This window comes from Ursus maritimus, unplaced genomic scaffold (genome assembly GCF_017311325.1).
Source record: "Ursus maritimus isolate PB19 unplaced genomic scaffold, ASM1731132v1 scaffold_32, whole genome shotgun sequence".
Lineage (NCBI taxonomy): Eukaryota > Metazoa > Chordata > Mammalia > Carnivora > Ursidae > Ursus > Ursus maritimus.
Window position 1 is genome coordinate 28,718,858 of NW_024425786.1, and position 20,149 is coordinate 28,739,006.

A 20,149-nucleotide genomic window follows, 5' to 3' on the forward strand; every position below is an offset into this window, starting at 1 on the left:
AGACCTACCCACACTTCCCAACTTTGCTCCTCCTCTTCCTGGGTTTCCTACAATTCTTTCACGTAAGAAAGAAGAATCAGGTGCCTACGATTATGCCAAGCTCTGTTGTAGATACTGCAGCTAGAGCAGTTGATGAAACAAGATTGCTGTCCTCGAGGACCAGTGAAGGAGGCAGACAATAAACAAAACTGTTTTCTGAATAAATGAAATAACGAATAATGCAGAGTAGGAACTCAGTGTTGAGTGAAAAAGTTATCATTGCCTATAGAGTATCAGACCAGAGACTGGTATTCACGCAGCAGACAGCCCTGGGAACTGAGTGTCAAACCCTGCTCTTGCAGCCCCCCTTGAATCTAGAAGGGTAAATAATCACCCAGGGCCTGCCTTCTGGAGCTGAGTCCAGAAAGAATGCGAACAGGACTGAGTGCTAATTTTGTCAGGCCTCGTATAAAGTGCCTTTGGGTAACTATCTCATTCAGTCCTCACCGATTCTAGGAGTTCGCGAAAGGACAAACAGCTCTGGACAACAGGCCTGAGACCCAGCAGTCTGGCCAGTGACAAGAGCTCCCTCCAGCCAGTCCTGACCCTTGGGTTTAGGCCATGTTCGTGTGACTTTGTGCAAGTCACGGTCTCCCTCGTCCTTCCACGCTCTAGCCAGTGTCTGCAGCGTCTGACCCCTGGGGTTTCCCCGGCGCCCCAAGCTTCAGAGGCTGCCTGGGGTGTGAGAGGGGGTCCGAGCGATGGAGGGCGAATGCAAAGAAGGGAGGTCACTGAGATCAGAACGGAGGCTGTTAGTGAAGTCAGTAAAGAGGGATCAGTGGGTAAGGAAATCCTTGGAGAGAGAGACGGACACTGACAGTCGCATTCTTCCCCACCCTGCCCTCTGCTCCCATGCCCTCTGCCGCCGCTGCCCGGACCTTCTCCTGGGCTCCGGAACGAGGACATTCCTTTTCCCCCACTGGGTGCCTCTAAGCCACTGGCCCGGGCCGAAAGGCGACAAATGCTCCGCGAGCCACGCAGCTTGACTAGGCCCCTGCTCCTTTGGCCCGGGAACTCGCAGTTCTGCTACTCTTCGCCTCTCCTCTCGTCCACTCCCCCCTCGGCTCCTGACCACTTGGTCGGCGCCATCTGCATTCTCTGTGTGCCGGGCCCGCCCGCACTGCGCGTGGAAGGCGGGGAGCCGCCCACGCCGCGCTCGGCGTCGCCGTCTCCTGGGACGCGCGGGCTGCGCGCGCGCGGGAGCCAGGCGGGCGGCCATGGCGCGGCGCGCGGGGCGGTAGCCGGGCGGACCGCGGGGAGCGCAGGGCCGCCATGGCCCGGCGGCGGCCCCGCCTGCATCGCGCTGTTCCTGGTGCTGCTCTTCGCCTTCGGCACCCTCATGGGCCTGCGCACGCTCAAGGCTCCGGACGGACTCCCGGCGCTGGGCCCGGGCCTGGAGCTGGCGCCCTTTGAGCGACGCCCGGAGGGAGCCCCCGCGCCCGCCGCCCGGGCCCCGGCTGCCCCCGCCGCGCCGCCCCCGCCGCCGCCGCCGCCCCGCACCGCTGGCCCAGGCAGTCCCCCGGGCCCGGCCCCCGCGGAGGCCGAGCCCGCCCCCGGGCAGAGTCTGCGCGTCTACTCGGACCTGCACGCCTTCTACTACTCGTGGTACGGGAGCCCGCGGCGCGAGGGCCACTACATTCATTGGGACCACGTCATGGTGCCGCACTGGGACCCCAAGATCTCAGCCAGCTACCCCCGCGGCCGCCATAGTCCTCCCGACGACCTGGGTTCCAGCTTCTACCCAGAGCTGGGGCCCTACAGCTCCCGGGACCCCGACGTGCTGCGGGAGCACATGACCCAGCTCAAGGAAGCCGCCATCGGTGAGTTCCCCCCATCCCCGGCCTGCCCTGTTCCGCAGCTTCACCATTCTTTCTACACCCCAACTCCCGCTGGTCCTGTCACCGGGCCTCTGGTCCCACTCACCCTTCCGCTTGGCTTCTTACTCCCGTCCTTCTATTTTCATTCAGCTCTTACCACGCGGCGCGGCCCCCCACCTCCTAGTATTAAGACTCCCCCGTCTCTGCCATCTGACCCCTCACAGCAGGGCCCTTTCATAGGGCGGAGCTGCCGGGAGGGCCAGTGGAAGAAGGCATTTGCTCCGAGCCGTCCCAAGGAGGGATAGCAAGGAGAGGGAGAAAGTCTTCATGTCTCTTGGGCTTCTAGGCTTGGGTAAGTGAGGACTGGCCATCCTGGCCCTGCAGGTGTGGGGTTCAGAGAAGCGACGCCTGGAATGGCCAATGGTTTCACACCAGATACAGGATAGGGCAGCAACCCTTCCAGTTTTTGCTAGCTGCAGAAAGGAAAGTTTGCCCATGTTGCATGATGGACCTTGCTGTTTAAGTAGGGGGGCAGGAGCTTTTCTTCAAGTACTCTGCTTGGAAAGAGGTCCCTGGGAGCCTGTTTTGTAGGCAGAAGCTCTGGTGGAGAGGCTCACTTCTTTCAGATCGTGTCACTGAATTTCCTGGATTTTAGAACACATTTCAATTTATCTAGAGATGGTTAGTGAAGGGGTGGGGGGAATTGAATGACAGAGACAGTGGTGGGAGATATTACCAGATAAATAACACAGAGGCTATCCCTTAGGATTTTAGTCTAAAGAAGCAGCCGAGACAAATGTTATTTCCCTCAGGAAGCATAAGATAACCTCTGCGTGGGGCTCTTCTCCCTGTGGGAACTTAGAGGTACCCCTCTTCTCCAGAGAGAGGACCGTGGCTTCCAGATGGGTGTGGCATTATCCACTCATTTCCTTTTGTTCTACTTCTTGCGGATGCAAGCGGAAGCTCGAGTCCTACTGGCTTTTCTCAGGCTCCTTCCCCGCCTGGTGCGCAAAGGTTCCCGCTGCCGCTGAGCTTCAGCACCGTGGGCGTGGACAGCTCCGGGACGCTAGGCTCTGGGATCTGATCTGCAGGAAGTGAACCTGGCAGGAGCCTCGCTTAAGGTTTCATTCGGAAACCATTTTGCAGTTGGAGACGATTTGGGAGGAAACGCATCTGTGTTGCGGGGGTACTGTGTGTTTCTGAAGTAGCTTCTGTATGTCTCAGGCGTCCTGGTCCTGTCCTGGTACCCACCTGGCATGGCTGATGATAACGGGGAACCCTCAGACGACCTGGTACCTGCCATTCTCGACACGGCCCATCAGTACAACATCCAGGTGAGTGTCCAAGAAGAAGTAAGACGCTTTTTGGCCCATTCTGGAGATTTCCCCTTCTCTGCCCCCAGGGGTTCGTTTTTGGCTTTCACCCAGGTATGGCAAATACACATCAAGTGTGGTGTGTGTGTGTGTGGGGGGGTGTTCTAATAAATAGCGCCTATCACTCTTATTTTCTTGAATTGTGGGGGGGGGGATTGGGAAAACTAAAGATAGGAGAAATGGAAGACTGAATAAGTATCCCTGTGACAGAGGTTAAGTTGGAGACCCTGACTCTGGATAGAGGGCAGGCAGTGCCAAACGGGCCCAGAAACTGAATGTCTCAGATCCCTGGCGGGAGGCAGTGCTGAGCCTCAAGTAGTAGATACAGGTAGGCGGGCACACTTTCAAGAGGAATGATGGAGAGGAGCTACCATGTCCAGTTATTTCCCCCAAATGAACCAAATAAGTCATTCCCCTCTCCTGTGGTGAAGGAAGAGAAACAGCAGAGAGGAGCCCCACCCCTGTTCCTGAGCCCATCACCGACACGTTTAACAGATCGGAGCACCTTGCCTGACAGCTTCAGCAAACTTCTTCCCATGGTTTCAGACAGCTGGTGCCAATCACATGGAGCCGGCACATAAGCTTAAACCTATTAGCCATCCAGTGACATCCCGTCAGAATGATTCCCAGATGCCCTGCTGTGGGAGGCAGTCAGGCTTCATGCCCCTCCTCTTTTGGCCCTAAGGCCAGTGGCTGCTTTTATCTTTGTTATGCCCACTGTTGCCAGGCATCCTCCAAGCCCTGGTGGAGCATGAGCCTTATACTCCCCTGACCAGTACCTCCTCTGTTTGTGGCAGGTGGCCTTCCATATCCAACCCTACAAGGGCCGGGATGACATCACTCTGCATGACAACATCAAGTACATCATTGACACGTAAGGCTGCTGTGGGGCCTGATTTCGATGGGGATCAAAACAGGGGCGGGGACAGATTTAGAGGGGAAGGTCAAGAGACCCCAGGGCAGCATGCCGGTGCCTCAGCAGCTACTTCACAGGAACACAGTACTGGGCTTGGAGTCAGCAACCTGGGTCTGAAGTCCAGTTCCGCAGCCTCCGATCCATGATCTGATGCCAGCCTCTTAACCTTCAATCTTGTGAGATTAACATGAGTTAATATATGTGAAAGTGGCTTGTATAGTGTTCGCAGGTTTCATCCATTCATTCAAAAAATATTTGGAGTGCCTTCAGGTGTCCAGGCACTGTCCCAAGCCCCGGTTGTACAGTCATGGGAAGGACTAGCGAAGTTTAAATTCTAGTGTGTGGATGCAGTGAAGCAGACAGTAATTACACATGAAAAATCAAATAGTGACCCATACTATGAGAAAGTAATAATAAAGAATAAGCAGGGTATTGTGTTAGAGCACATCTGAGAATGGGTGCTAGACTTGAGAACGGGTGGTCAAGTGGGCCTAAGGAGAGGATGTGTGAGCTAACACCTGAAGGACAAGTCAGCTCTGCAAAGATCTGGGGCAGGCAGAAAATTCCAGGCAGAGGGCTGTCAGATCCAAAGGCCCATGACGGGACGAACTTGACAGCAGAATAAAAGGCCAGTGTAGCGGGTGTGTAGAGATGGGGTAATAGCAGGGATGGCAGTGGGCAGGGCCAGATCAAGTAGCAGGAGCCTTGCAGGTCTCAGTCAGGAGCAGTCAGATCTGGTTTGTGCCTTAGAGTGGATTATAGGGAACGAGAAGTGGGAGCCTGGAGACCAGTTAGCTGGCTGCTGCTGTGGTCCCAAAGGAAGAGAAGGATGCCGTGGTGTGGGACAAGGAAGTGAAGCTTGAATGAAGGGAGGCTGAGGCTGGGGAGAGGAGGGTGGGAACTAGGTTCTTGCTTAGAGGCATGAGGAGTACAACCGTAGGGACTGGCTGGATCCCAAATCACACTTGGACATCAGGAAAGATCAGATCCATGGCTTGTCCTACGGCTGTGCTGGCTGCTCCCCTCCTAGGCCACCAGCTCAGGTTCTTCTCCCTTCCATTCCTCAGGTATGGCTCCCATGGTGCATTTTACCGCTATAAGAACAGCATGGGTAAAAGCCTCCCACTCTTTTATATCTACGACTCATACCTGACATCCCCGGAGGCCTGGGCCCACCTCCTGACACCCAACGGGCCCCACTCAATACGCAACACCCCCTATGATGGGGTCTTCATCGCACTGCTGGTGGAAGAGGGCCACACCCACGACATCCTGGCTGCCGGGTTTGATGGCATGTACACGTACTTTGCCTCCAATGGTTTCTCCTTCGGCTCCTCCCATCAGAACTGGAAAGCCGTGAAGAGCTTTTGTGATGCCAACAACCTCATGTTCATCCCCAGCGTGGGGCCTGGCTACATAGACACCAGCATCCGGCCCTGGAACAACCACAATACTCGGAACAGGGTCAATGGCAAGTACTATGAGACAGCCCTGCAGGCAGCCCTGACCGTGAGGCCCGAGATCGTCTCCATCACATCTTTCAACGAGTGGCACGAGGGCACCCAGATCGAGAAGGCCATCCCCAAGAAGACGCCAACACGTCTGTATTTGGACTACCTGCCTCACCGGCCCAGCCTGTACCTGGAGCTGACTCGCCGCTGGGCAGAGCACTTCATCAAAGAGAAGGAGCAATGGCTGATGTGAGGAGCCTGGCCACGAGGTGCCAATGTCCTGGCCTCCCTGGAAGGTGTCACCGTGTAGGGTTCAGCTGAGGTTAGAGGCACTCGCCAGTCTCCCAGTCGGCAGCGGGGCGCCTCTGGCTGGGCCATCAGGCTGGGCCCCTGTGGAACAGAGCTTGTTCCTCAGGCATGTGGTGCTGGGGTGCTCTGCAGGGACAGGAAGTGAGGCAGGGTTCCAGAGAGGGGAACAAAGAGGCTGGCAGGTGACTGGACTCAGCTCAGGGCCGCTCCACATCTTGTCGTAAAATAATCCCTTCGAGCTTAGAACTCAGCAGGTTGGTGTTGCGTAGCAGTGCCCAGGGCACTGCTCTTAGGAGGGGTCAGGGCTCCGGGCGAGCACGCGCCCTGCTCCCTCTGCAGCGTCCTTCCCACAGCATCTGTCTTCTCCAAGTGAGGGAACCACCTCTGAGACCTCCCAAAAGAGAAATTCTAGGTTTAAGCCCTTCCCAGTAGATTCCTGAACACAGTGATCAGGAAATAACCCTGGGCGTTCGTACATTCACTCAGCCATACTAACGGACCACCTGACTGTGTGCTAGGCACCGGGGAGAGACTTCACACGGAAAGGTTCCTTTCTTCCAGAAGCTTCCAGGATCCAGCTTTCCTTATTTGGCGTGGCCTTGTAGGTAGTGCCTGAGCACAGATTTTCCTTTTTCGCAGTTCTGTCCAGTGCTGGCAGTTCCGTTCTTTTTTTCTCTAAGAAAATACCTCTGTGCCCCAGAGGCCACATTTCCCCAGATGACCAGTTAGCTCCAGGGAGAGGACCAGGACATCCTCCCTCCCTATAGCTGCCTAAACCGAATGAGGCCCACTCAGTAGAGCCATTTTCAGTGCTACTGTGATTTGTATTAATTAAATATGACATGGTCTTCTCAAGTAAGCATTCCTTTTGCTCTCTTCAAGCCTTCCTGAACTCTGAGCCCTCCTTCAAATGCTGTGACAAACTGACATGTGAGATGGGCTGGCCAGTGTCTGCACAAGGAAGAGTGAGGATGCTTTAAGAAACGAGGAGTGCAAACGAGATTTTTAGAGGGGATATTTAACCATGCTTATTTACAAATAAACGAATATACTTGTTGGGGCCCTCAAAGCAGGCCCTGGAACACCTTCTTGGCAAGATTTAGGAGCTACTTGGAAATACGTGCATTACTTTATGGGCTCAAGCCTGAATCCCAGTTGTGGGACTAGGGTGCAAGGCAGGAGGGGAGGAGGTGGGGGCCTATGGATTACCATGGGAGCTCCAGTTAGGTAATGGGCACTGAATGCCTCCAATGGACAGGGCCGATGAGGACAGGAGCACAGCACTGGATGGCGACCTGCAGTACGTTACAGAAGGGAGAAACCCTGAGGCTTCATTTCACACATACACGGTTTGAAAAGTACTAAAAGTGTGGCAAGCTTGGGGCCAGGAGCAGTAATTCTCATTCGTTGCAGCTTGATCAGTTCTTTCAAAGGCTCATCTGTAGCAAGAGCCATAAAGATGTTCATACACTTTGACCCTGTAATCCTACCCCTAAGGAAATAATTCAAAAAAAGAAATATAAACTATTTACAAAACATTTTCTATTAAAGAAAAACAAGGTTCAAATAGCCAAGAATAATTCTGTTTCACAGCTGGTATACATATAAATAAAGATAAAGGCTCTGAGTACACACTGGATTCAAATAAAGGTACTAGAGGCATAACTCATTATAATTTATTTTATGAATAAATAAAAAAAAAAAGCCACTGGCTGAAAAGAATAGTGGAGATTTGTTTTCCAGTATTCTTTGATTTGGACTTCCCCGCCCCTTGCCAACTGAGCTCACTTCCCACCATGAGTCCAAAATGCTGACTCTCTTCACCAGGCCTTACCGCAAACCACACCACCGGCCTCTCCAGTTCAGAGTAAACAGTGTTGGGCCTGTGGCTCAACAATCTTTACCCTACTCTGGTTCCAGCTTCAGGTGCCTAAGTACATGCCTCTGGTCACTGGAGACCTGAGTAGCACCAGCTGGTGCTGTGGCTGCTTTGGACTTTAAATGCCCTACCCCCCAGAAAGGCGGCTCCGACTGGATTCCAAATCTGTTCCTCAAATTATTTTTCAAAAAAGATTTTTTAAAAAGAAACTTATTAGAACAAGGCCATCCTAGGAATGTTCTCAAAGTCTCTAAGTCAGCTTTTGGCTGACATATGAAATTACAGATAATAACTATGACCTCCCCCACCACGTGTGAGACGAAACCAGCAGCTTCCGGGGCTTGGTCTACAGGGTTCAGAGAGACACACTCCCTTAACGAGTCAGACTAGGGACGCTGCAGTCCCAGTGGCCTCTGTCAATGAGGCCTGGCCAGTCCCCAGTGGACAGACACACAGTGTCCAGCACCAGTCCTCGGGCCCTCCCTTTTCCCGAGATGCACAAGCAGGTCAGTGTGAGGGGAGCAGCCCGTACTTCTGGTGGAGGATGGCTGTAGTACTCTCCAGGGCACTGAGGAAGAAATGGAGGGCAGTTAAAGTTCGACTTCTCAAAGCTCTGAGCCCACCAGAGTCTGGTGATCAGCGACCTCTAAACCCTCTGATCTTAACTATGCTCTCTTCACCAAACCCGTGATGAATCCTTTGAGTCCTCAAAAAGCCAGCACACATTAGCAAACTTAGCCCTCCTCCATCCACCACTTCTCCAAACCTGCCCACCTTGCTCAGGACAAGATAGGAGTGCCAATCTTTATTTTGTTAAGGTTTTTTGGTTTTGGGGTTTTTGTTTTGTTTTGTTTTTTGCACCTTTCAGCCTTCCTAAAATTCTATCCCCATGCCACAGCAAAGAGACTCACCAGCCTGGACGAATGATGCCAAACTTTCCAGGTACAGACAAGTCAACCACAGTTGAACCCAGGCGATACTCGGGGCTCTGGCCGTCCCCAATTGGTCCCCCATCAATGACCAGGGACAACTGAGGCCAGAGGTCCTGGAACTCCTGAGAAGAGGGAGAGGAAGAGCATGGATACTACCCCTGGCATCTGCAATGATGTCACACTGCACGCAGCATTCATAAGGAGACGAAGACCACACACTTCTAAAACAGGAGGCATCTTCCTCTAAGCAGAGGAAGGAACCTCATACAGTTAAGGTCAGTTAGGACCTAGGACATGGCATCCTATGAGGTTTGGAACCACCCCAGGTTAGTACCTCAAATAACACCCATCTAGAGCTTAAAGAAAATCTAGCTATCCAAGAGGAGATTCCACATGGCGCTTCTGTTGGGGACATACAGGTACAAGGACAGGAGTCCTAGGTGGGTGTCCAAAGATGTAGGCTCTACCCTGAACTTTCGCCCCAATTTGTGTCACCACATGCAAGTTACTTCATCCAGGGCATTTCCTGGATCTCAGGAGAACTCTGGATAAGGGCAGGGAGAGGAAGACAGGGTGGGGCCTGCATGCGCACACCACCAGCAGTCAATCCTTGGGCTGCAGGAAGGATACCCCCTCCGAAATCCGTGGCCTGAATTGTTAAGCGGTTAGAGCATTGCCCACTCTCCCCACCACCACCACTCATGAAAACCCTGCTATGGTGGCTAGGCCTCGGCGTTTGGGATGGAGAAGCATAACCACCAGTCACTGTGTTGGATGGGTCAATTGTTTGCTGACAAGAATACCCCTACCCCCATCCCCACTGCCTCAGGCATAAGCCACCAGGTAAAGCCCGCAGTTCCAGAATAAGAAAGCATGCTGGGCTCTCAGTTTCTAAGGCCCCTGAAGCCACTCTCTAGGTCTGGGCATGGAAAACCCCATCACTGTGCTATGTTTTACATTTAAGTTCAGGAAGAAGAAAAATGTGTGGCAAGTGACATTTCTTTGTGTCCTCATTCGTTTCAAGCTATGCAGTCAAGACAGAATTATGATGATCCTTTCTTTGACCTGGCTAGTGACCAGGGAAAAGAACAGGGTCAGGAATCCCTGGGCCAAGTGATTTAACTTTTCAGAGCCTTCACTTTCTTTACAGCACTGTTGTAAAGACTTACTGCCTAACTAGATTTTCAGACAGCTACCACCACAAAAAGGGGGAAAGAGTTACATTTACCATGATGTTTCTTATTATTAAAAAGACAACAGGAAAAAACAATTCTCCGCCTCACCTCTCAAGCTTTTTAATTAAACCTTTCCAAGATTCTTTAATTTGGATCCCCGCTACCCTACCCCTGCCAACTGGACAGACTTCCCACCATCAGACTAAATGGGTGAGCCTCCTGCAAGGCATTCCAGTGAACCATCAACCCCACCGGTTCAGAGGAAACTGTGTCTGGCCTGGTGATGTTTCTGGGGGGAGGACTGGGTAACTTACCTCGACATTCAGAGAACTGGCCTGGGAGCTAAGGTTGGCACTGGTGAGAGCGAGTGGTCCCCCGAACACCTGGACCAAATCCTGTATGAAGGCATGGTCAGGAATCCGGATGCCTACAAGCTAGGAGGCAAGGGGAAAGAGGATAGTCAGAAAGGTTGGAAGGGGTGGAGAATGGCTCTGGCCTGGATCCTAGTGAAAGCCAGATGGCAGGAGTCTGGAGACACAAGAGAAAATCTGACTCACAGGAGTAAAGGGGTTCAGGTCCTTATTGAGCTCCTCTGAGCGTTCCAACACCAGGGTCACTGGTCCTGGTAATAAGTCTTTCAGGAGTCCCTCAGGTACTCTCACATGGCAGTACCTGGAAAACAGGGAGGGCACAAATCCATCCAAGAATGAAGGGTCGCTGCTGGTCCTATTCCAAACGGTAGGCAGATCTAGAAAAGGGAACGCTGGGGACTACAATGGGATCTATCTTCTCTCTTCACCTCCCTGAGTTTGAGAAGGTAGGGCACCAGAGGACCACCCTCGGCTTGGAGCCCACATACCTCTGTCTCCGAGACTACAACTGCTGCACCATTATCACGCTACGTGTTTCCTTTTCTTCCAGGTATCCCCTACTAAATTCAGCTATCACGTTTGTTTCCTTTGTTGTTGTTGTTGTTGTTTTAAACCGTAGGAATCCCGACCCCCTCCCCTCATTATCGCAAAAGCGCCAATAAGGACCCTGTCTGCCTCCTTCATCGCTGCGCCCTAGCATCTCTTTCAGGGACTGAAAGACGTTAAGTGCTCGATACACATTTCCAGTTCCGGATTCCTGGGTGAGCCTGGACAAGCCCCTCCCGCTCTCTGCGCCTCAGTCTCCCAAGCCTGTCACCGGAAGCCCCTCCCGCGGTGCCGCCCCCAGCGGGGCCGGGTCGGGGCGGCCTCACCTGTAGACGTCGGCCACGCGGCCCAGGCAGACGGCCAGCGGCTTGGCCTCGCTGCGGCCCTTGAGGCGGTACACAGCGCCCAGTGCCTCCGAGCAGCTCGCCGAACAGGCCAGGCCATATAACGTGTCGGTGGGGACTGCCACCACGGCGCCGGCGCGCAGCTCGGCCACGGCGGCCCGCAGCGCCTCGGTCCAGCCGGCGCGCTCCGGGCTCGCGGCCCGCACGGCCCCGCTCCCCGGGAGCCGCAACAGCCGGGCCCCCGGCGCCGCCGGAGCGGGGCTCGGCGGGCGGAGGAGGCGGCCCCTCCGGGCGGAGCCGCCCGGCCCCTCGCTCAACCCCACGCTGGCAGCCACCGCGGCCCTCAGCCCCCTGCACGGACGCGCCGGAGACATCCGCCCGGGCCCGCTTCCGGGAGGAAGTGACGCGCTCAGGCAGCTTCCGGCCGAGGAGGCTCGGCCCCACCTCCGCGCCGGGCAGCTTAAAGGGACAGCGACCCCCAGGAGGATTGAAGGAGACCGGTGGGGACGGGGCGGGGCGCAGCTTTGCGGAGCCCTAGCGCAGCGCTGGGGAGGGGGGCGGCCGAAAGGGGGGCGGTGGTCGGGCCGCGCAGGCGGAGATGGAATGGGGCCCGGGCTCAGACTGGTCACGGGGGTGAGAGGGGGCCCGTCGGGGCGGGGGGAAGGGGCTTGGACCCCGCGCGAGCGCCGGCCCTGACCGTGTGTCTGTCGCTCTCTCCCGGGCAGGGAGGCTGCCGGCGTGGACCGTGGGAAGGCGGGGCTGGGGCTCGGCGGGAGGCCACCCCCGCAGCCGCCCCGGGATGAGCGCGCCCAGCAGCTGCTGGACGCGGTGGAGCAGCGGCAGCGGCAGCTGTTGGACACCATCGCCGCCTGCGAGGAGATGCTGCGGCAGCTGGGCCGCCGGCGCCCGGAGCCGGCTGGTGGCGGGGTCAGTGCCCACCCCGGGCTGGGCCTGGGAGGTGGGGACTGCCCTGTGGCTGGACTTGCTAAGCCCTAGCTTCCCCTGGAGGGTGGAAGAGTGTCCCCCACCGCTTTATCCCCCAACCTCCTTTCATCTGGGCGAGAGGCTTTGGAAAAGTTAAGTGCTATCTGAATGCCAAGTGGCCATATCCTTGCGGGGCCTAATCCAAGGCCTTTCCTCCCAGCCTCACTTTTCCTTTCTGTTCCAACCAGAACGTCTCAGCCAAATCCGGAGCACCTCCCCAGCCAGCTGTCTCCGCCAGAGGTGGCATTCCAAAGGATGCTGGTGATGGAGCTGCGGAGCCCTGACCATCCCTGATGGGCGCCCTGACTTCTATCCCTCCCGGGGCTGGTGGCTGGACTCTGAACAACTCCCTTCAATAAAGGGGCCAGTCTTCACTGGCAGTGGCTGGTACTTGGCTCTCAGCCTGGGGTGGCAGCTCTGCTAGCAGCTGGGTTCACTCCCACTTCATCCTGGCTGAAGGCAGTGCTGAGCTTTGAAATGTAGCCAACAAATACCCAGTCTGATTACCCGGATTTGGGCAGACCAGCAGTGCTCTCCAGAGTGGTCTGGCCTGCTTTGGGGGATCCAGGTGGTGTTACATGTCCATTTCATGCTTTGGGGGCTCCTAGTCCCACAAAACACTTTTAGCAGAGCCTTGATTAAAAGGAAACCTGCAGACTCTCCTGGTGACCGACCTTTCCTTTCTGTCCCCTAAGACTCAGCTGGGGTGGGGTGGGGTGGTAAGTAGTGGAAAATCGTCAACCATGGGTAGGTTTGGGAAGAAATGCCACAGATACTACCAGATTTAAATAAGCATTTAATTAGGATTTCATTAGTATTTAATATTGCTTTTTCCATTCCAAAAAGTTAAATTTTCACTTCTTAGCAGATATTTTAAAGTACAATATTAAGTTTATACAAAATGAGCAATTAAGCAAACACCATTATTTCACATTCTTCAAAAATACAAATTCATATTTACTCTTTTTTGGGTTTGGAGGTTTCTTCCTTTGGAAGTACTGAACCTGTAACGTTTTCATATCGCTCAGTGGAAGTCCGTTGTTCCCATGTTTCACACTTAAATAAATTTGATAGGCTTTCACATAATCCAAATAAAACCATTTGAGATTTTAAAAATTGTCACCAAGACCTCCGGCCAATGACTACTAGTGCGTGTCAGAAAAGAAGGCTCTCTGTGGGTCTTGCCTTTCCTGACCAGATGTGAGCTAGAAATTCAGCAAAAACCTGTTTCCAGCCACCTTCCCCAAAAGGGACTAGGAGGAGTTGACAGGGAAAGGTAACAGCCACCTTGAACTCTGACCCCCCACCCCCACATTCTCCAAAACACAACAAAGGTTGTAGACTGTTGAATCAAAGGCGCTCTGGGGAGGCCTAAGGATGTGGGAGAAGGGCAAGAGAGGCCTCTGACTTGGCACCACTACGAGGATAACAAGGATATTGCAAAAAACACCCCTGGGTTTTGGTGAAAAAAGGTTTTATGAAAAATTTTCCCATAAGAAAAAGAGTAGAAACTGCATTGAGCTGAGAAAGTGACACTACATTATCACCCAATTTTTGGCCCAGCAGGCACACCACCAAAAGGGCAGTGTGTGGTTTTAAACTTTGCTTCCAGTAAAAAAAGCTTGTACTATGTACACATTGACATACGATCCAGTTTAATTTGCATTTTTCAGTGCAGACTGAGAAGCCCTCTGGAACAGGAATAACAGTGAGAAATGCTCAAACAGTGATCATCGGCTTCCCCAAAGGGCATGAGAAGAAACAAGGGACCCTCTCCCTGCCCCCCCAAAATATGCAAGAGGAAACAAGCTAAACTGACTACCAACCAGAAATATGCAAAATTCCCTTTTGTCGCTTCCCCCCACCCCACCCCCAATATTAGGGAATAGACAATTTCCCATCCATGTCACAGCAGGACCATTTGCATATTGATCTGTGGAAATCCTTCTGCTTTGGCTGAAGTGTTTTTTCAAAACTTCTCTATTCTATGGTAGGCCTGAGAATTGAAGATAAAATGGGGGCGGGGGTCCTCCCCACCCCACCCCCCAAGACAAAAAGGGAATATGGGGGAAGGAAGAAAGTCGATAAAGCAGATTATTAACAGCTTTGTTTACTGGATTAAATGAAGGCTGGAGACCTTTTTTCTTAAAGAGCCAACATGGGCGGTGAGGGGAGCAGTAGGGAAATGGCTCATGTTGCCCGCTCCCCCACTACCACCAGCACCTCCCAAACATATTTCTGATTGGTGGTGGAGGAAAATGTAAACTCTAGCAATACTGTTGCAGTTCCACAAATCAATGGTTTCAGTGACTCTGGAGAAGTCTTTAAGATTAAGGACAATGAACGTGATTACACATAGAAAAGTCTAGAAGGTGCCAGGTTTCTACCTAGGAACAACCTGTTCCTTCCTTTCAGGCATCACTTTGTAATGGTGAAGGCGGGGCAAGATGGCAAGGGACCAAGAAGTGATGAGAAAGGGCCTCAACAGTCAGCAGAAGAAAACAGGACCCGCAGCAGTTCTTCAGAGAGCCTGAGGGGGCGCCCTCGGGCACACAGGGAAGGCTTGCATAGATTGAGCAGTTGCTGAGAATGCATAATAGTGTTTCCCTATAGACAGCCTCACAGCACAGGGCTGATTGAGCAGAAAAACGCGGCCAGGCCAGGGCCACATGGGACAACGACCGTCAAGCTACACATATTGCACCAAGGTAAGTGCTTTTCTTTTCACACCTCAATTTAACTTTTTATTCTGAGCAAAAAATAAAACTTTGTGGAAAGTATATATATGTATATATATACACAAAAGAAATTGCAGCAATTGGGTTAAAGATAAAATAACCTAAAGTGCTTTTTTATTTTATTATTTCTTTAATATACCAATATGAGGTTCTGCAAACTCATCCCTCTGGACACATTCAGCATTATACAAAGTCTCTCAGGAAAATCCACCCACCCTCCATGATCCCCATCAGTCCACTGCCTTGACCCTGAAGGTAAAACTCCAATCTACTGACTTTCCCAGAGCTGGTGGAGAGAAGTCCCTGGCTTCTACCCAGACAGGTCTTCACACCTTAAGGCCCCTCCTGGGCATTGTACCATGATCTCCTTCTACGGGGAAAGGGGTAGAATTTAATAAATGACTCCAACTCCTGTCACCAAACTAGTGAGGCCCCATGAGGCTGGCCAGACCCCCAGGAGAGGCAGGGCCATTCCCCCTCCATGTCCCACCCGCCTGCTGGGGAAGGGCCCACATCCCTAAGGCAGTTTGGGGGTACCTGCCGGTTTCCTAGCCCTTCCTAAGTCCAAGAACTCCAGTCCCTGGTGCTGACGACACCCTGTAAAGGGGCGGTGGAGCTGGAGATGCTGGTGGGAGCTGGGAGTCTACATCTACCAGGTGGAAATGGTTAGGGTTACCATGGTTAGAAAAAGGCTTGGTTTCACCTGCCCGAAGTCTGCAGCCCTTCCCTAACCTCACCACAGGTTCATTCCTGGGTTTGGGAAAGCACACTCTCCACGAAGGCTCTTTTTCTAGCTCCACTTTAGCCAGTGGCCTGCTCTTTCCTGAGGTCCCTGGCACCAGAGGCCAGGCTTTGGAGGAGGTGATGGGAGGGAAAGAGCTCTGGAAGAGGAAGGTAAGACCGCCTGCCCTGTGGAAAAGACCTGCTCTTCACAACCACTCGCTAGCATTTTAAGCACATTCCTGATTTTTCAAAAGCTAATTGGCTCTGATAATCCCCATTATAATTTTGAGTCGCCCTCAAAAGGCAGATACTTAACTAGAAAAATCTGTCAGCCTAAATACTGTTTTAAGATGCTTCTTCATCACCCTCCCCCCTCCCCCAATCTCTGGAGAGCAGAAAAGCCACTGACCTAGCTAGGCCCAATAGGAGCACAGTCCTGGCTAACTAGAAAGAAGAGATCATGAAACCACGGACACTTCCAATGGCCTTCCTTGGGCTCCTGTTTCCCACCTCAGCTCCCAGGGAACCGAATCCCAGGTGCCCCCCTAGGCTTGGTATGTGGGGAGGTCATTCATGCCTTCTGATATGAGCTACCTTTGGGACCCCATCGCGCTGCTCTGCCAGAAGTTGTAGAGAAAACAGCGAGGTTCCTGCCTCAAAGCTTCCTATGGGAGCAAGACCCAGAGACAGCCAAGGACAAGCCACACTCAGCAACTGGTTTTCCAGGAAGACTAAGCCACTGTGGTAATAGAAGATTCCTCCCCCCTTATCAACTTCTGCTGAGGTCAGCGGTCACCAGAACCCACCACCCTTTGGGGGAAGGGAGTGCAGAAGATCAGAATGAAATGGGATTCTCCGCACTAGACTCCTGGGATGAGAAACGACCAGCTACCTGGGGGAAAGTCCTTTTCTCCTCATGGCAGTAACAACATTTACTACCTCTGCCCTCTTGTCCAACTCCGTCCCTGAAATTCTGTCAAAGGCAGGGCCTCTGGGCCCCCAGATAAATGATCAGCTCTGGATACTCTCTTGGCTGGCCCTGAGTAATAGCTCAGAGAACAGAAGAGTGACACGTGCAGATCTCTTTACATTAGGGAATGGAAAAAGAAGGCAAAATTATGGCTGCTTTCTGCCTGACCCTGCTGACCCAGAAGAGCAGCCCTGTTTGTGGACCCCCTGTTCCTTGCTCAGGGCAGGGAAGGGGCTCTTGGAGTCAGAGGCCTGGGCCAGGCCTCATTTCTCAGCTCCAGGAGCTTGGTGAGCACTCATGACTACGTTCATATAGCCAGTTGAGAGAAACTTTCCAATTTAGTGTGAATCGTATTTTAGGTTTTATTTTAAAGACGCAATGACTTGGAGCCAAAGGCAGACAGATGGATATAATTCTATACACAAATAAAAAAAAAAATTTTTTTTTTCCTATAACACAACTCAATGAAACTTTCCAAATGAGATAACTTATTGCAACATTTCAGGCTTTTTGGTGGAAGGGGGATTTTTGTTTTGTTTTGTTTTACCCTGAGTAGAAGATCATCGTTTTGTGGTGTTTTTTTTTTTGTTTGTTTGTTTTTTTGTTTTTGTTGAGAAATCACATGACTAAGCTGAGCAAGTCACATCCTTCTTTGCACTGTACTAGACTGTATGCAAAATCCAGAGGGGTGAGAGGCGGGGATGGGAGGGGCAACCAAAAGCCTGGCTAGAACCTGGAACCAGGACACCTAGCCTGCCAATTACATGCCGCCTTAAAAAAGAAAACAAAAAACAAAAAAACTCCCCTAAAGCTGCACCTTCTCCCGATAAGCAAAATGCAGCTCTTCTGCTCTGAGGAAGAAAATACCATTAAAGGCAGGCAGACCGCCACCCCGCCACTGGCCATAAGCCACATGTCCACTCTAGGACAAAACAGAGACATTCCCCAAGAAAAATTCACTGCGATCTGCAAGACCTGGCCGCCAATTGAGAGAGGGAAAGAACCTGGAAGGCAAAGACTGTGATAACGTGGCTAGAGCCTGCTCTGCACACGCACGGACAGACAGCAGTCAACAGCTCGCCCAGGGCCCCCACAGACCCAATCACCCACACAGCCTCGGGCCAGGCTTTTAGCTACCCATCATGCTGCAGCTGGCTGCTGGATGACACCTGCCACGGTCGCCCTGAGCTCCACTGACACCAAGAGCAAACAACAAAACCACCTCACCCAGTTCCTGTCCGGCTCACAGCTGTCTGACCTGCCTCGGCCACGTCCCCCTCTGATGGAGCGAGGGTCTGGCCTTCCGGGCCAGCTTCAGCCTCAGACTCAAAAGACGCACAGGGAGGAGCAATACCTGACACTCTGAACTCTGCTGCCCAAACCACAGAGACCCCAGTGCAGGTGACGGGCAGCATCAGACTGATGGAAGCCACGCCCTTTCATTTCGAATGTTTATGCATACGAGTAACCTTAATTTCCAAGTTCACATGACAATAAGCAAAAGTGACATACAGTGCAGCCAAACAGTTCATTTATAACTTAGCTTTTTTTGTTTTTTTTGTGGGTTTTTTTGTTGTTTTTTTTTTTTTTTTTCCAAAGATCAGTTCCTTAAAATGGATGCTCCTGGGATATGACTAAAGAAAATACGTCTGAAAGGTGAGGATTTCAAACAGTAGATTTCTTCATACTTCGAACTGCTGACCCCCCATGACGGCAGGCACCGCACCATACGCTTCCCGCTCGCCCCCCTTTCCTGGAGGTGAGCGCGTGCGGCCCTTTCACTTGGAGAAGCTGGTCAGGCCCATCTCCTCCTCCCCCTGCAGTAGTGCTTCAATGGGAATCAGATTGGATGGCGTGTCCAGGCTCTGGAGGGACAAAAACTCTGACACATCCATGGCACTTAACGTTTCTGTCTGAGGGTCTGAAGGAGTCTCTGCTTGCCTGCTTTGCTCACAGGAAGAGGGTACAGCGGAGGAGGACGACAGGGGGCCGGGGGGTGAGGAAAAAGTCTGCGGTGGTAGCTTCAGGCTGGGCCCGTCAGGAGGCTGGGGGATCGGCTCTGCAGGGGGTGGGGAAGAACAGCCCTTCCTCCTGCCCGCCGCCCGCTCCTTGGCAGAGTCCCGGCACGCGCACTGACACTGACACGCCTCCTCTTGTTTGATGATGATCACAGGAACACTGAGGCCAATCTGCTGTACCGAGCTCCCTGCGAGAGAGGCAAGAGACACTGCTCCTCAAGTAGCCGCCGGCAGGGGCTGAGGGACAGGGGTACAGACGACTGAGCGCCGAGGGAGGGCCGTGGAGGCAGGGACGGTGGGGAGGGAGGATGCCACGCTCCAGGCTTTGTTCTGCCTGACGCTCCCCATCCCCTCCAAGGCAAAGTCCCTTTTCCTCAGAAAGCCACACACACCAACTACGTGACCCTGGATCTCCAGCTTCGTTTCCAGCCATTCTCCCCTGTACCCTCCATGCCAGCGACAGCAGATGCCTTCCTTTTCCTGACCTGTTCTTCGTTCCTCTGGGCCTTGTCTCTGAAGACCCAGTTCATCCCCTCCTCTCCTGGGATTCCAGAAGGCTCACACCTAGGGCTGGCCCGAGAAGAGCCGGCCCACGAGCTTCCTGTCTGGGTGCACCGAGCTACTGCCTCCCTCCGCACCGCTCTGCACACTGTGTGGGCCGTGGGGCTTGAGTCCCCCCGCCCACGACCAAGGTCCCACAGAGCTTCCTGCTGACACTTGCATCCCCAGTCTCGGACACATAGTCGGGGGGGTGGGATCCCCCTTTACGCTGCCAGCCTTGTGCTCACGCATTCTCCCGCTCTTTCGTGCGTGTCTGTGTGCTCTGCACACGCACACTCTGAAATCAGATAGGCTGTGTGTGTCTCAAAAAAGCTACAGACCAGGGGGCAGGAGAACAGAGCGGGAGTCAGGAGCCTGAGAACTAGGGCTTTGGCTCGGTCACAAACTCACTTAGCACTTCAGAGGACTCATTTCATCTTTCAGGGCCCCGTCTCTTAATCTATAAAATAGTTTGGAAAAAAAAAAAAAGGAACTTTTCTCTTTCTATGAGTCTCTGGCCCAGATGCTATTTCTTCATTACTGTAACTAGAAAAGAGTCCAGTGGATTAACAGCTGCCCTCTTTGGCATTAACTGTGAGTCAAACTTTCTTCTGGTTACATTTAAAAGCTGTATCTGAGAGGGAAAGAACCATTACTCCTTAACGAATGTTAAATGTGGTGTTTATGCCGTAAGTGTGCTAACTTGCAATAGTCGAGAGAATGGGAAATACTCTAATAAATAAACAATACACTCTGACAAATTTGCGGTTTTAAAAACTGGGGCAAAGCAACAATGAACTGTGCCTCAAGGGGCCCAGAGAGCTGACTTGCTTTTAAAGCGACCACACAATTACATACCTGTGCTACTGGCTACCGGTACTGCAGTGGTAAAAAACACCTTCTCAACTTTAGATGCTTGTTGCTGGGGGAAAAAAAAAAAATCACATTTATGGCCACTCAAGTATGGCAGATCTCCAAGGACCTGAAGCCTGCCCAATTGTACTGGTCATCCAAGAGGACAGAA

General features: G+C 52.8%; 4 protein-coding genes across 5 annotated transcripts in view; 2 read left to right on the forward strand and 2 right to left on the reverse strand.

Annotated features, from left to right (window-relative positions):
- The first annotated feature begins 1,311 nt into the window (after positions 1-1,311).
- MANEAL (mannosidase endo-alpha like) lies at positions 1,312-7,467 on the forward strand. The gene is given in 5 exon segments (XM_040619290.1): positions 1,312-1,331; positions 1,333-1,859; positions 3,081-3,190; positions 4,027-4,103; positions 5,213-7,467. Coding segments are annotated over 5 exon segments (1,371 nt in total). The 3' UTR covers positions 5,850-7,467.
- Positions 7,468-7,567: 100 nt separating this feature from the next.
- Positions 7,568-11,592, reverse strand: YRDC (yrdC N6-threonylcarbamoyltransferase domain containing). Its single transcript, XM_040619291.1, has 5 exons — positions 11,135-11,592; positions 10,449-10,563; positions 10,206-10,325; positions 8,696-8,838; positions 7,568-8,352 (listed from the first exon to the last, which is right to left on the reverse strand). The coding sequence occupies exons 1-5, from the start codon at positions 11,524-11,526 to the stop codon at positions 8,292-8,294; spliced, it is 831 nt and encodes a 276-aa protein (XP_040475225.1). The 5' UTR covers positions 11,527-11,592; the 3' UTR covers positions 7,568-8,291.
- Positions 11,546-12,798, forward strand: CUNH1orf122 (chromosome unknown C1orf122 homolog). 2 transcript variants are annotated; one of them, XM_040619294.1, is made up of 3 exons: positions 11,546-11,652; positions 11,878-12,079; positions 12,325-12,798. In XM_040619294.1, the coding sequence occupies exons 2-3, from the start codon at positions 12,032-12,034 to the stop codon at positions 12,418-12,420; spliced, it is 144 nt and encodes a 47-aa protein (XP_040475228.1). In that variant the 5' UTR covers positions 11,546-11,652; positions 11,878-12,031; the 3' UTR covers positions 12,421-12,798. The 2 variants fall into 2 exon arrangements, with proteins under 2 accessions (XP_040475228.1, XP_040475227.1); XM_040619293.1 differs by having other exon boundaries at positions 11,650-11,785.
- A 121-nt stretch (positions 12,799-12,919) lies between these two features.
- The window catches only part of MTF1 (metal regulatory transcription factor 1), a 41,064-nt gene continuing 33,834 nt past the window's right edge, over positions 12,920-20,149 (reverse strand). The window contains 2 exon segments of the mRNA XM_040619289.1: positions 12,920-18,773; positions 19,984-20,047. Coding sequence (XP_040475223.1) covers positions 18,346-18,773; positions 19,984-20,047 — 492 coding nt within the window. The 3' untranslated portion in view covers positions 12,920-18,345.